This window comes from Hetaerina americana, unplaced genomic scaffold (assembly GCF_022747635.1).
Source record: "Hetaerina americana unplaced genomic scaffold, ioHetAmer1.1.p SCAF_366, whole genome shotgun sequence".
Lineage (NCBI taxonomy): Eukaryota > Metazoa > Arthropoda > Insecta > Odonata > Calopterygidae > Hetaerina > Hetaerina americana.
In genome coordinates this window covers 105,330-119,061 of record NW_027286948.1, presented here as the reverse complement: position 1 = coordinate 119,061, position 13,732 = coordinate 105,330, and the positions used below count along the sequence as shown (strand labels likewise).

General features: G+C 41.6%; 1 protein-coding gene across 4 annotated transcripts in view; it reads left to right on the top strand.

The window, feature by feature from the left end:
- The window catches only part of LOC139691490 (carboxypeptidase D-like), an 84,054-nt gene that overhangs the window by 31,104 nt on the left and 39,218 nt on the right, over positions 1-13,732 (top strand). For all 4 annotated transcript variants that reach the window (XR_011701599.1, XM_071589338.1, XM_071589336.1 and 1 more), the window contains exon 4: positions 9,589-9,722. Coding sequence is in view for 3 of the 4 variants with exons in the window: in XM_071589338.1 (XP_071445439.1) it covers positions 9,589-9,722 (134 nt within the window). In the remaining variant the exon portion in view is untranslated. The remainder of the gene's footprint in view (positions 1-9,588; positions 9,723-13,732) is intronic.

Here is a 13,732-nt window from a genome sequence, read left to right as displayed (position 1 = left end):
TATGGTTGGGGAGGGAATGCTTGTCCAACGAGTCCCCATAAGGTTTACTTTTGAAATAAATCAGTGCTTTCAGAAAGACTACTTCTGCCAAGGACTAAGACTTTTGGTAAGTTTCTATTTATATATTATGGTCAATATTAGGAAACTCTATACTGGCAATTTTCATTTTTTGCATTGCTCACCCCTTGGTGCCTCAATGATTCCTGAACTTATGCATTTTACCATTGAGGCTCTACTTTTACTCTCTTTTATTTACGAGGCATTGATTTTTCATTTGCTGAAATGGTGACATTGAAGAAGTATTTTCACATTTTCTCAGCATCGCATAGGTGGCTCAATTCATAGAAGTAAATAGGTCAGTTATAGAGAGAAGGTATTTTGGAAATAGGTCAGAGATAAGAAACCAATACAAAAGATTTAGATATTCGTTCTCTACTCAGATAATCAGGAATTATAATTTTAGAAATTAAAGTAATCTTAGAAATAATAAATATTTTGAAATTACTAGCGAGGACAAGATTAAACCCTATGTAATATTCTGGAACATTTGTAGGTGGATTTGCATGTGTAAGTTAGTTGCTGGTACATATATGTATTTTCATGTGCGTAGGTTATAATGGGTTTTTCATGAATATTTGTATATGTCTGTTTGTGTGTGAATTGGCATGATTTTGTTGTAGTGCCTCATGCCTTGCAGTGGCTTGCAGGGTTTTATCTAAGTATTGATTCAGATGTAAATTTGCACATTTTTTCGACGTTTTTAGTGAATGTTTTTTTCCATTTTCACTTCCTCTCCCTTATCCTCCATTATCCCTTTCGCATCACACCTTATGCTTTCACCCATTGCCACACACCTTTTTGGTGGATTTCGGGGTATTTATGTAGACATATTTCACCCAGGAGAGGTTGTGCGTGAGGATAATGCCCAAGCATTTAATCAGGTGTACACTTTCTATGTAGATATTCCTACTGCACAAGGCATTCTGGAGGGATGTACTCATATTACAAGGATTTATCACTATGCAATTTTTTACTTTGATTCTGATTGCCAAGCGTTGCACCAACCTTGTTCTTTTTATCCATTAATGCCTTCAAATCCCACATTAGCAGTTACCTTAGATTATTGGCAGGAAAAACTGATTTACAGACAAATGAAGGCACTTGCAGATTGCGAGCTAAAGTCTAGTGATTTAAGCATGATAACGGAGCATGTTCTCCGTAAAGGCAAACCGTGCCACAAATACTGACACGATAGTCGAGGATGGAAAGAGGAAGTTGGAGTAGCCATCATAGAGTGAGGAGGACTCTCATTCTGCCAATAAGTGGTTATTCAAAGATTACCTCTCAAATTGGCATGGTAGTAGAAGTATTTAGGGGAGGCAACCGGAGTACATAGGGGATGGACAGGAGAGAATGAAGGGTGGAAAGAAACCCGGCGTCAACATTAGCCTACTCTTTATGAAAGGTGCCAAGGGGTTCACAGTTTAACGTCCCCTCCGACGGATGGCGTACTCACACAAAGTGCCCTCCACAAAGCACCTCAAGTAGGGATCGGGATGCCTATGAAAAATATTCAACACTGCTGGGGTTTGAATGTGGGCCCTCTGGGTGGGAAGCCAGTACCAAAGCCACCGCACCAATCCTGATCCCCAAAATGGCATGGTTATTTATTTTAAAATATATTGTTTGTGCAAACAGCCACAGTTATGCGTGTTTATACTGAACCGCACTGTCATTCTGCAACATTTTTGGTTTAAATTTGAGAAAATTTGTATTATTGTTCTCGAGATGGAATTCCAAACAATTGAGGCATAAACAGTTATCACTGCCTTCGAGTTGAGGCTGTTATGGCCCTCCCTCCCTACGAACAAGCAGCCGGCCGTGACTGGTATCGCCACCCCTCCTCCCAGCATGACTCATTCCCATCATCATCATCATACTCTTCCGGGATCGACGCTCGCACTACTGGTGACGTCAACACGAAGTCGACCAATAGAGTGACCTGGGAAGCCCAGGTAGCGTGGGACGATAGCCAGTGCCAGTCACGCGAATCGCATTGGCCATTCCTCCCCTCCACGTGCACACGGCCGGCTCACTGTCGGTCGCCCTGTGCCATGTAGTTTATGATAGTGTCTGTTGAAGTGGGTCCTTTCAGGTGACAAGCGAGGTGAAATATATGCTGCATTTAAAGGCCTGTATGTAAAAACGCTGGGATGCTGCGTCAAAATATTTGATTGTCTAAGCGCTACAAACAACTGATATCGTATTCAAATGCTATTTTCCCCTCCTGTCGAATGCCTTGCGGTATGTGTGGAGAGCTTAACGCGGTAGGTTAGAGAGTAGGTTGATGAGTGGGAATTCACTTTACAAGCATTCCGCGAGTCTTTCATATAATATTTGCGGCAAGGAATATGTAATGAAAGATAATGCTTAGCGAAAAGGTAATGGGCAGGTAGGAGCAAAACCTAGAGTGAGTGGCATCGGGAAGGGAAATCACAATCAATTGAACGAGCATGAAGCGATCTCCGTAGTCGCAGTCAACTGCTGCAGTTTGGAAAACAAAATAGCCGAATTTTATCATATGGTTAGAAGTACCGAAGGCGATGTAATTATAGGAACCGAGAGTTGGTTTTCGCAAGACATCGCAGACGAGATTTTTATAGTTCGTGTCATGTAAGTAATGCATTGCACTCTAAAGCATACCCTTCGTTGTGTTTTCAAGCTCCCCCTTCCATCCCTTTCCCCGGAGGTTGATGCCTCACGCCGTCCGCTGCCAACAGCTGGCTGTCGCCTTGGATCGAGGGAGATGGGGAAGCGTGTTAATGTTAATCACCGCGGGGGTTTGCGGCCCCAGGAATGCGAGCAGCGGTAGGTGGAGAGGGGGGTGGCGGGCGAGAGGGTGAAGTAGTTGAAGGGGTGGGAGGCGAAGCGGTGGTGAGCGAGGGGAGAGGCTGCCGTGATTTGACGGGCCATGTACAGCGACGGTCGTAACGGGCTCTCAGTCGTCTTTGGATCCGCAGGGGGAAGCGAAGAGGGGGGGGGGCTTCGCGAGGGGGAGGCCAAGGCCGCGGCCTTCGGGGCCATGGAGGCGGGGGAGCGAATGACCCGCCGGACGAGAGGTAGGACTGACCGGGCCCCCCACTCTTAGAATTTGTAGTCGGGGAGCGTCCAGGTAGCCGACGAGCGCTAATGGTTATCATTCCTCCCTGTGTAAATGTTTCCGTAATTTATTGTATATTGCTTTTAATAATAAGTACAGCGTCGAAAAGGCTGCCCCTTTGCATGCCTTTGGACAATTTCCTGCGTGGATCGCGCGAGCTCGCGGGTTATTGCTACGTTATTCATCTCGCGTAATTGAAAGGTCGAAACTACACAAAAATAAAGCGTACCAGAAACTACAGGTGGCACAGCAATAGAAAAATCATTATTATAAAATGTTAAGAATTCTTGTTGACGGCTTTCAAGGCAGCCTGCGTAATTCGGAAATAACGGCAAAACCCGGAAATGAAAGCAATTAGCTAACATAGGTCCTGGTTGACACAAACAGTAGGTCATTGTTGATGGTACGATTAGTAATATTCAATGTAACTTGGGGCATCCCACAGGGAAGCATCATAGGCCTGCTTTTATTCAAATTATGTATCAATGACTTAGCTAGCATATTCAAGTATAGGATTCGCCTATCTGCTAACGACGCAGTGATGTATAGGGGATACTGGCAGCCAGTTTGATAGATATGTGTTGGCATGTGACCTTAAGACTGTTCAGGATTGCTGCAAAGTATGGTATTTAGAATTATAGTTTTAAAAATAGTTTATTGTGGACTACTGGAAACAATATTCATCTCCTCAAACTGCTTACAGCATTAATATTAGTGAGCTAACGAATTTAGAATCTATTAAGTAGCAATAGGCATCACTATTCCCCATGATCTCTCCTGGGTGGAACACAACTGCATCTACATCAATACCCTGCGATCCATCAAAATTATGTTGCAGGGGATTGAAGTGCCAGGAGGCATGGACAAGGACATAAGGGAGGGGAAGGGAAAAAATATGAACTGAAAACATTGAAATACATGCAAATTCATACACGAGGGCTGTGAAGGGAAACAAGAAGTTGTCTATGACTTAAACAACTGCTCTCCTCCACTGATATCCACCATCATTCCTCACCCACTAGCCACTTTAACCCATCAGATCAGCGACGGTAGACAATCACATGCACATCTGGTCGATGAAGAACCATCTGTGGATTTTAATTGTGCTACCACCACATCCTGCCCACAATCAAGACTGCACCGACCCGTGGTGAGTACGCACAGTGCCTTCATTCCAATTGACCTCCGAACACACGTCGCCACCAATGACCACTCTCCAGGAAAGATCACCACAGTCACGATAAAGGGGGATAAATGGTAGGTCTTCTTCAGTGGTATCCCTATCCCTACTTAAGGTGCTTTGTGGAGAGCACTTGGAGTGAGTACACCATCCATCAGATGGGACATTTTACTGTGGACCCCTTGATGCCTTTCATTTCGAGTAGGCTAATGCCGACTCGGGGTTTCTCTCCATCATTCCTCCTTTCCTGTCCATCCCTAATGGCGCAAGCGACCTCAGCTGTCAGTCGCCTGCCCTAAATACTACTACTACTCTGACCACTTGGTTTCCTTGGTGTGCCACGTCGATCCTTATGACATTGTATACTTGTCTGTGTTTATCTCAAGGATGCAAGGCACATTGAAAGGGTCAAGACTTCTCCCACGGGGTGTTCTTCCATAAGGTGTCCTCTCTCAAATATGCTCCCGGAGCAATGCACATCTTCCTATCCAGTGTCCTTCCTGACATCCCTTAGTGAGCCTTCCACGATCTCATGTCCAAAAAATGTAGCAAAACTAGTTAACAGCAATAAATTCTACCCTGTGGAAATGTAAAATTGTTTGATTCTTCCCTATGCCCTGCTATGGAATTCCACAAATCATCCATCAATTATCTTTCAAAAAATAGTCTCCTGTCCAGATACTGGTCAGGTCTATACAAAAACTGAAAGGTGTGTGGTACACCCTCCTCTTCACACATTTAAGGAGCTTTCAAAGGCTGGTGACTATGGCAGTTGACAAATCCAACATGCCCCCCACCCAGTGCCCACTCCCTGATGCACGGAGTAACAACATACCAATTTTTACTTGACCTAGAAGATATTACCTACAGCCGCTGTCATATGAAGATGCCTTAGTGATGAGTTATGCTTTCACACTCCTGCATCTCTCATACTAACCTGCTGAAGTGGAGGGCAGTGCTGAAACCCAGTAGTATGTTTGTGGGTACAGGGTCATCCGACGAGCAGGGGCCTGTGACATCCAAACCCCCCTGCTGCCACTGTGCCCACCCTGGATACCCCTCATCACTCTCTGCATCCACTTCCCCCAATCCAAGGCCTAGTCAGTCCTTTTCATCTGGCTGGTGAAGGGCCTGTGCAGGGCCCCTTTTGTGCCCATTGAAGACCTCAATCCATTGACACAAAAATGTGACTCCATGTCTCCAGCCCAAGAACCAACCAAATGAAAAGATTGCTGCATGTTTTTTGAGTTCCACAATGTGGAGAGTTGAGAGTATGTGATGTTGGTCAAGTCTGGTGATACCGACTCCCCAAATCAAATGCTCCCTTTCCTCCCCTCACCTGTGCTATGACCCCTTGGACTGTTTCGAGGGGTCATTGGCAAGTCACTGCATGCCTACTGAGTGGATTTGGAACAATGATAGGGTTCCGAGATGTCGAAGAGAAACTTTGATGGAGCATATTCCAATATGGCCTTGCCCTTCTGGGGTCGGAACAATAGAAATTACCAGGTGGGAGGGGGTTGGAAACATACTTGATGATTTCCATATTTGCTTGTGCACCAGCCAGATGAACCAATCTATCTCCAGCTTGCAGGATTGCAAGGCAGGAGTGTTAATTTACATTAGCTAATAGATATTCCAATACTGTATGCATGGCAGTTGCCACCCGACCACATGCCCTCGTGGTGGCTTCCAACGAATTGTGCTTGTGTAGATGCGCAAGCGGCCTCTGGAAAAGCAGTTCTTTTCTGTAGCTCAGTGAAGAGATGGTTTAATATGTTTAAAGAGGGCAGGCGAAACAATTTCAAAGCGCGTTGAGCAGGACCTCCAATCGCTGTTTTTCTCCTATGGAGTAAACATTTACACCACTGCTGCCATTGTGAGATAAGGTTGATAAATAGCACTAAGAGCAATATCATGCACAAGTAGCAAAAACAGAAGTATTCAGACTAGTCCAAAGACTACCATCATGAAGGAGCATCCAAGACAATCATGTGGTGGAGATTTTATTACCACATACATTGATTGAAGTCCATGCAGTAATATAATGAGGTGTAAGGATGAAGATATCAATAATACTCTAACGTTATTTTGTTGTCAAATTCACAAGTTGAGCTCCATTCATCAACTTCTTGCTTCACTAATTTGGAACAATACAGTTACTGTAATACTCTTTAGATTCATCAGCAACCACCGCACCCAAAATGATCTTAGATATAGAAACACTGCAAAGACTTTGCAATCACAGAGTACGAGCACACTCGGTGATAACATAAACTTCCCTCAGGAACACCCTTTGTCGTCAAATATGGGTACTTATTGAACTGCCCTCGTGTAAAAGGTGAATTGTCGCGAAGCGTAGAAGGAAATATGACATAAGGAAAATTTTCTTTGTTAAATTTAAGGAATATAATGGCTTAAAATGCATCACCAAATTCATTTGTCAATTTTAAGTATGTTAGTATTCACTGAATGCTGAGTATATATGGAATTATTCCTGGAGATCAAGTGGCCACCAACCAACAAATTCTCGCTAATGTACAACTGATCGCGAAACCTGGGTGGTACTCGGTGGAAGTTAGAATATTCTCAGCTTCTGATGGCTAACCCCCTGTTAGACCACTTTTGGAATAAATGGAAAGTGTTTGGGGGAAAATATTAAAAGAAGATTGAAATATAGTTAGAAGAAACCCGCAAGGTTGGCATAGAGGTGATATCCATATTAAAAGGACTTTGTACTTTTTCACAGATTTTTATTATAAGGTTTCAGCGACTTGCGGCATCATCAGGTACAAATATACTTAACAACAGTGCGAGAATATATATGCTCAGGAGAGAGAGTGGGGGCAGGGAGGGGAAGGAGGGCCTGAGAGGGGAGGGGGCGATCAGGTGCATTGAGGGGTTGGTTTGACCAATTCCAGGCTAGTTTCTCAGAAAGGAGTGGGGAGGGGGATGGGAACAATTACTCTTTGCAAAGTGTCAAGTTGGGGTTTGCTAAGTGCCTCCTTATCTCCATTTGCTTGAAAGCATCCATTTTTAATCATTTTGGGAGAATATGTAATATTTCTGCGACAAAGTCATTTGACACTTTGTAACGAGCAATTGTTCCCATCCCCCTCCCCACAACTTTCTGAGAAATTACCCTGGAATTGGTCAAACCAACCCCTCAATGCACCTGATCGCCCCCTCCCCTCTCAGGCCCTCCTTCCCCTCACTGCCCCCACTCTCTCTCCTGAGCATATATATTCTCGCACTGTTGTTAAGTATATTTGTACCTGATGATGCCGCAAGTCGCTGAAACCTTATAATAAAAATCTGTGAAAAAGTACAAAGTCCTTTTAATATGGATATGAAATGCTTCCACAAAGTGAAGCCTGAAACAGTAGAATCTATAGAGGTGATAATTAATAGTTGTGATTTCCACTACTATTTTTTATCACCCAGCCCAGGTTTCAGCCCTTTTTGCCATCTTCGGTTGAAAATTACATGATGTTGGCAAATATGTCACTATTGCTTGATAATATTGCAAGTGTTCCGGTAATCAACTGGAAGTGAAAGTTGCAGGGATTTTTGCTTCTAGTTGATGAGAGGAAGGAGGGGGGGAGGGTTGTTTGTTTGGGGTGGGTGGGTGGGTGGGTGGTGGAGATCGACTGGTTAGTGCAAGGGCCAATGTACGCGGGGGGTGGGGAGAGGGAAGCTCTGCACATGATGGTCTACTCTGCGACAATTCATGATCACCAGCACCACCTCACTAAACCACCACCACTGCTCTCCACCCCCGGGTGACATAGGATAACTGATGAAGGTGCCCATGTGACAAAACCGATAAGTAATACAAAGTCCACCAATTAAGTCGAAGAGAAGCATCTATTTCCACATGTTCTTCCTTCAGGCTTTGCCGCCTCAGTGGGTGGCTGGTCTTTGTGAGGGCTGCAGTGGGCACGGGAAAGGGGGGCCCCTTGGAATCTTCCAACGCAGGAATCGGAAGACCGTTATTCATCCTCCTTGTGATGCACTTAAGGGGGTTGGAAAATCACGGGGGGTGGGAGGGACACACTTGTTCATTTACTAGGGTTGCCTTGTCCACTGTATGAACATGGACTATTTCCAGAGCTTCAAGGGTGTCCGTCTTCTCCTTCAATGCGAACGAGAGTGGGAGAGAAGACGTTGCTCGCGATTGTGGTCATTATCCAGCAAATGTTGTGCAAGCATTGATTGTCTTTTCCCTTTCTCATGGCATATCTTATGTTCATTTATCCGGGCCTCGAGGCTTCTTCCAGTCTTGCCTATAGACATATCCCTTGTATGCCCGGGGGTAGACCGGAGGTAGCACATCTGCCTGTGGGGCTGAAGGTCGCTGGTTTGGATCCCATGACTGACGAAAATTTTTCAGATTAGAAAAAAATTGTCGATGGTTTTCAGAACAAGGCAACTACACATTAACAGAAAAAATAAAATAGTAAATCTGAGGAAAAGGGCAAATTTGTTTTTCTCATAATGACTAATTTCCACTACATCTCACCTGAATCTGTTGAACAAAATGGTATATCGGGCCAAGGCAACGAGAAAAATAAATGCCTGAACCCATGGTGAAAGGCAGCAGTTTCACCATTAGGCACTCGTGGGGCAGACTGAGTGGGTCGACCCAGCATCAGCTGTCACGCCTGTGGGTGAGAGTGAAGTGCATGTTATCGGTCGCAGTACTGCAATGTGGAAATCAATAGTCAACCACCACATTAGTGGTATTAATGTATCAATAATTTGAGCTTGACAGTCTAGTGTTATTTTTTAAGTAAATCCTTTCATTAGGAGAATTTTGTTACTTTACTATTATATGATTTAAGAGATTATTACTTACTTTACCTAATAAAGCTTTATTTTGTTTTCTGAATTCATTCATTGAATGTCTTTGTTGTCACTCTTTCATTGGTGACAGCTCGTACACCTATGATATATTCAGCAGATTTTGGGATATTGTCCACAGAACAATCCTTGAAGGTTTACAAAAAATCTAGTTTGATTGATCCATCCTTCTGTCATATGGCTCTCTCCGCAGATTTTTAATTTTCCCAACAATGGTTTGTATTTTATTTTATTAATTAAGGGGTTGACGAAGGTACAATTTCTTAGTTGCCCCATAATATCAATGTATCTACCCCTCCTCCCCTATGTTGGAAAACACTGCTGCAAAGTCTGAATGTGGCATATATAGAGAGCAAACTATCTACTTGTCTATCTCTCCCTGCAGGGCGTGACCTCTGGGTCATGGTTGTCTCCTCGTCACCCTATGAGCACATGGTGGGGAAGCCAGATGTCAAGTACGTGGCCAACATGCATGGCAATGAAGCCGTGGGCCGTGAGATGATGCTGCACCTCATACATGTGAGTGCTTGACAATATCATCCCCTCCCACCCTACCCATGGTATGGGGTGGCTTGCCGCCGTAAGTACCATGATTGCCTGGATGACACAGAGGCAGCTCTCAGTGTAGCTTGACATGGAATACTTTGTGGCTTGATACTTCTCCCAAATTGATCCAAGCATATGTGGGAGCTACATTTTGCCTCTTTTCAGCATCGCTTTTTTTAGGGTGGACATCATTCAAAGGTGGGGAAACCATGGGGACTACTGGCTAGACCACTCAAATTCCCTCCTTGCACTTTCGGAACTAAATTGGTGCCAATTGACGGTCCCAAATTTGAACCACATGTAACCCTTGGAGTGTGAGCATGTTATGTTTTTGTGTGACTCAGTCATCCAGTCTGTGGAGGTGTTCTTCCTAGTTCGCCGTGGGTCGTCCTGCCTTTTTTTTCTCTTTGGTCGTATATTCATTTCATTCCGTGGAGTCTCACTGATTATCTCCTCGCATGCACCTTTGTGGTCTTGAATTTCTCTGAGAAATTTCATTTCTACTGCTCTGAGTTTCTTTTGCCTCTGTTCATGTGTCCACCCTTTGCTTCCACGTATAGTTGTGCTGCGAGATCTAATGCATTTTATATACATGCTTTTATCTCCAGCATGACTTTACTTTAAAGTGTTTTTGCTGCTGTTTCCACATGGGCAAATGGGAGGATTGTCATGTTGCCAGTTAGCCCAAGTGAAGGGTTATGCTCGATTAGGATGTTTTTTTTTTGGTGGAGGATATATGCGGAGGTTTTGCATCAAAACGTGGCCGGTTTATGCATGGTGTTAGTTGTGGCCTAAATATTTCTACCACACGAAATACATATCTTAACATTCGATAGTACGTACATGCATGTCTGCACTATTTTCATATTTACAGCAATGGTTGATATAATAGATATTCTTATTTCTCTTGCCTTTATTTGTTAACATCTACACCTAATAAGCACTTTTATGGATAAAAAGTACATTACATTTTTATGTGTACATTAATTAATTTAATCACCATTAAAAGATAGGTAACCCAAAGTTGCTTCTCAGATCGAAAGCTGAGCGGTCATTTGAATTTTACTTAATATCTTGCCATGGTTATTGTATCATGGGAAAATAAAACTTTTAATTAAACTTTATCTTTTTAATTTTAATTGGTCAAAGTATTTTTAGTCAAGAGGCACAGGGAGGTATGTGACTCATCTCCAAAAATCTTGGCAGAATGGAGCTTGTAAAATAATATTGTTATTGAAGCCTATTGAATCCCTTGTTTTATTTAATTTGCCATGCTCTCTTTCATCCAATGCCAATGGTTGCTTCAAAGTCAAAGATGCTACATGTAGGTTGGGTTGCCATTTTTCTTATTTCCTTTTCTTTAAAAATCATGAGAGAATAAATGGGTTGTTGAAGGTGTGACTTTATGGAATCAATTCATTTTAAAATGAAAATATTATAACTTTGTAATTCTGCAAAATTTTATTTAGACAGGACCTGGGTTTCTGTGTCCAATGTCATCTTCAGGTCCAACATCACCATTCTCAGGGAGAAAAAATGTTGCCTATGGTGGAGCATCATGCACTGAATTCATTAATTAATCAGTTAATTTTTTTCAATTTGTCAAATCTGATTGGATATGAAATTAGTATAAGTTTTGTATTCTTAAGTAGGCTTATGCCTGTATTAAAAGCTGCTTCATTTTAAATTCCTTCCCTTTGGATTAAAATCACCGAAATAATTTTTAACTAAGCTATTGAAATGCGAAAAAAGTATGTCCATTAAACAAAGGCATGAATCTTTTCAAGAAATTTAAATTTTGATTTGCTCTTACTCATACTCTTAGTGCACTCCTAATTTTAATTTCGAAGTGTGAAAATCATTTGCTTTGACCTACATTCAAACCCTTGTCCATCAATATCTGGCCTTGTGCTTCCACAGACCGTGGTGTCCCATTAATCCCTGAAAACTTAGGGGATTTAAAAGAACAAGATTTTATGATGAAATACTGCACAAATGTCACGAGCAATTGTAGTCATAAGCATTGAACCACAGTTCACTTGGTTGAAGCCAGCATTTATTTGAAAAGCTGTTAACATATGATAAATTCAATGAACTGCATGAGATGTAGTTACTTTAATGAAGCCATCCACTAATATGCATTAAAAAGCAACCATTTCAGGTTTCTAGTCCTGGATGATTTTCACTATTTGAAAATGTTACATTTTAATGGACATTAGTGGATGACTCTGTTAAAAGTTACTGTTTTGGCATCTCCTGCAGTTGTTTGAATTTGATGAAAATACTCCACTGCAAGATCCATAAGATGTGCCCTCAGTTTTTCAGGTTGGAAATTATGAAAAATACTTGGATCCGACAGAAAAGAGGGAAGTATTTTGATGTTAGCACTTAATGCAACAATTTCAAAGAGTAAAAATCATTTGCCTTGACTGGGATTCACCCAGTCAAGGTGAATGATTTTTAACCTCTGCCATTGTTGCATTGTAATGCTCATTTGGCAAATGACTCTGTTTAAAGTTACTGTTGTGGCCATATTATTATTATTATTACTTTTTATTTGCCCAGAGATCACAGTACAAAAATATCAGGTGGGTGGTGTATGTACATGATATAAGGCACCTCAAAAAGGAGTACAATGCATACAGGCTCAATTAAGATACATAAAAAAGAAATGATGCTCGCAGTTACATAAATGTTTGGCACAAGCCCATGAACATTGGCTGTAACATGCACATGCAATATCAAATTCAGAGAAATCATTGATCATCAACGTGAATCGGACCATGACCATTGCTAGCAACTAAACGTATGAACTTACTGGTCGGGAATATTGTTGAGACGTTCGTCAACAGAGTAGAACATATTACGCTGTAGATATCTTCTTAATTTATGCCTGAATGCAGCAGTTACCTTTGTATCCTTGATATTTTTGGGTAGTTTGATAAATAATCTGATGCCCACTTCATTGGGTCCTAATTTCAATGCTTTAGTTCTTATATTCCCATTATGGAAGTCATTCCTTCCTCTGGTGTAATGATGATGATAGGCAGAGTTAAGAGAATAGTTGCCGATGTTATTTTTTATATATAGAATTAAAAACATAATGTAGATGAACGGGAGTGGTAGCAAATTTAATTCATGGAAAATAGGCCTTGATGGAGCATTGTGAGGTTTCCTGGTGATGATAAGCTGCCTTGTAAATCTGTTCTGAAGCATAATTCATAAATTCAAATTTAAATGCAATGCTGTTTCTTAAAATCCCATCAGAGGTTATCATCATTTTAACTTTTTATGCAGCGCTTATGTAGTCAATATTTATGTAGTTAGTAATTATATTGACGACATTGAATATGGTTGTACCATTATTCAAAATGAATAAAGTATTATTATTATAATTATTATTATTATAACGATTATTATTATTATATTATTGCTGTTAGTATTTTGATATTATCAAATTTGTATTTAAAACAACCATTTTCTATACCCATGCAACGCTCATACTAATTAAGGTGGATTACCTGTAGACTATGAGCTCATCAAGAGAGATTCTATTTTAGGTTTTGAGGGTGTGTTGACAGCTAAGGTCATTTTGGGAGAAATGCAATGCATGTATGTATAAGCAGAGGGGCGACAACCCTATTGGCCCAAAGGGTATTAATTTTTGCAGCATTGCAACATTGAGAAGGGCTATAAAAATTTGAAGGGCAATAAAGGCATGTGATTGAAAACATTTGGGCATCCTTCCTTGAACAGCGCTTTTGTTTCATCATTTTTGAATTAAACTCTTTCTGTAAGTGAACCCCTCCTTCAGTTTTCGCTCTTCAACATCCTTCGTATTATCTAAACCACAGTAACCTTTTTCTTGTTTGAGTATCATCCTATACCAATATTTCTGTTATTCAATGATTGGACGCATGGAAATCTAATTGGCTCTCCGCCTACTTGGATTACTGCCATTTTATACCATTCCCTCTACCTGA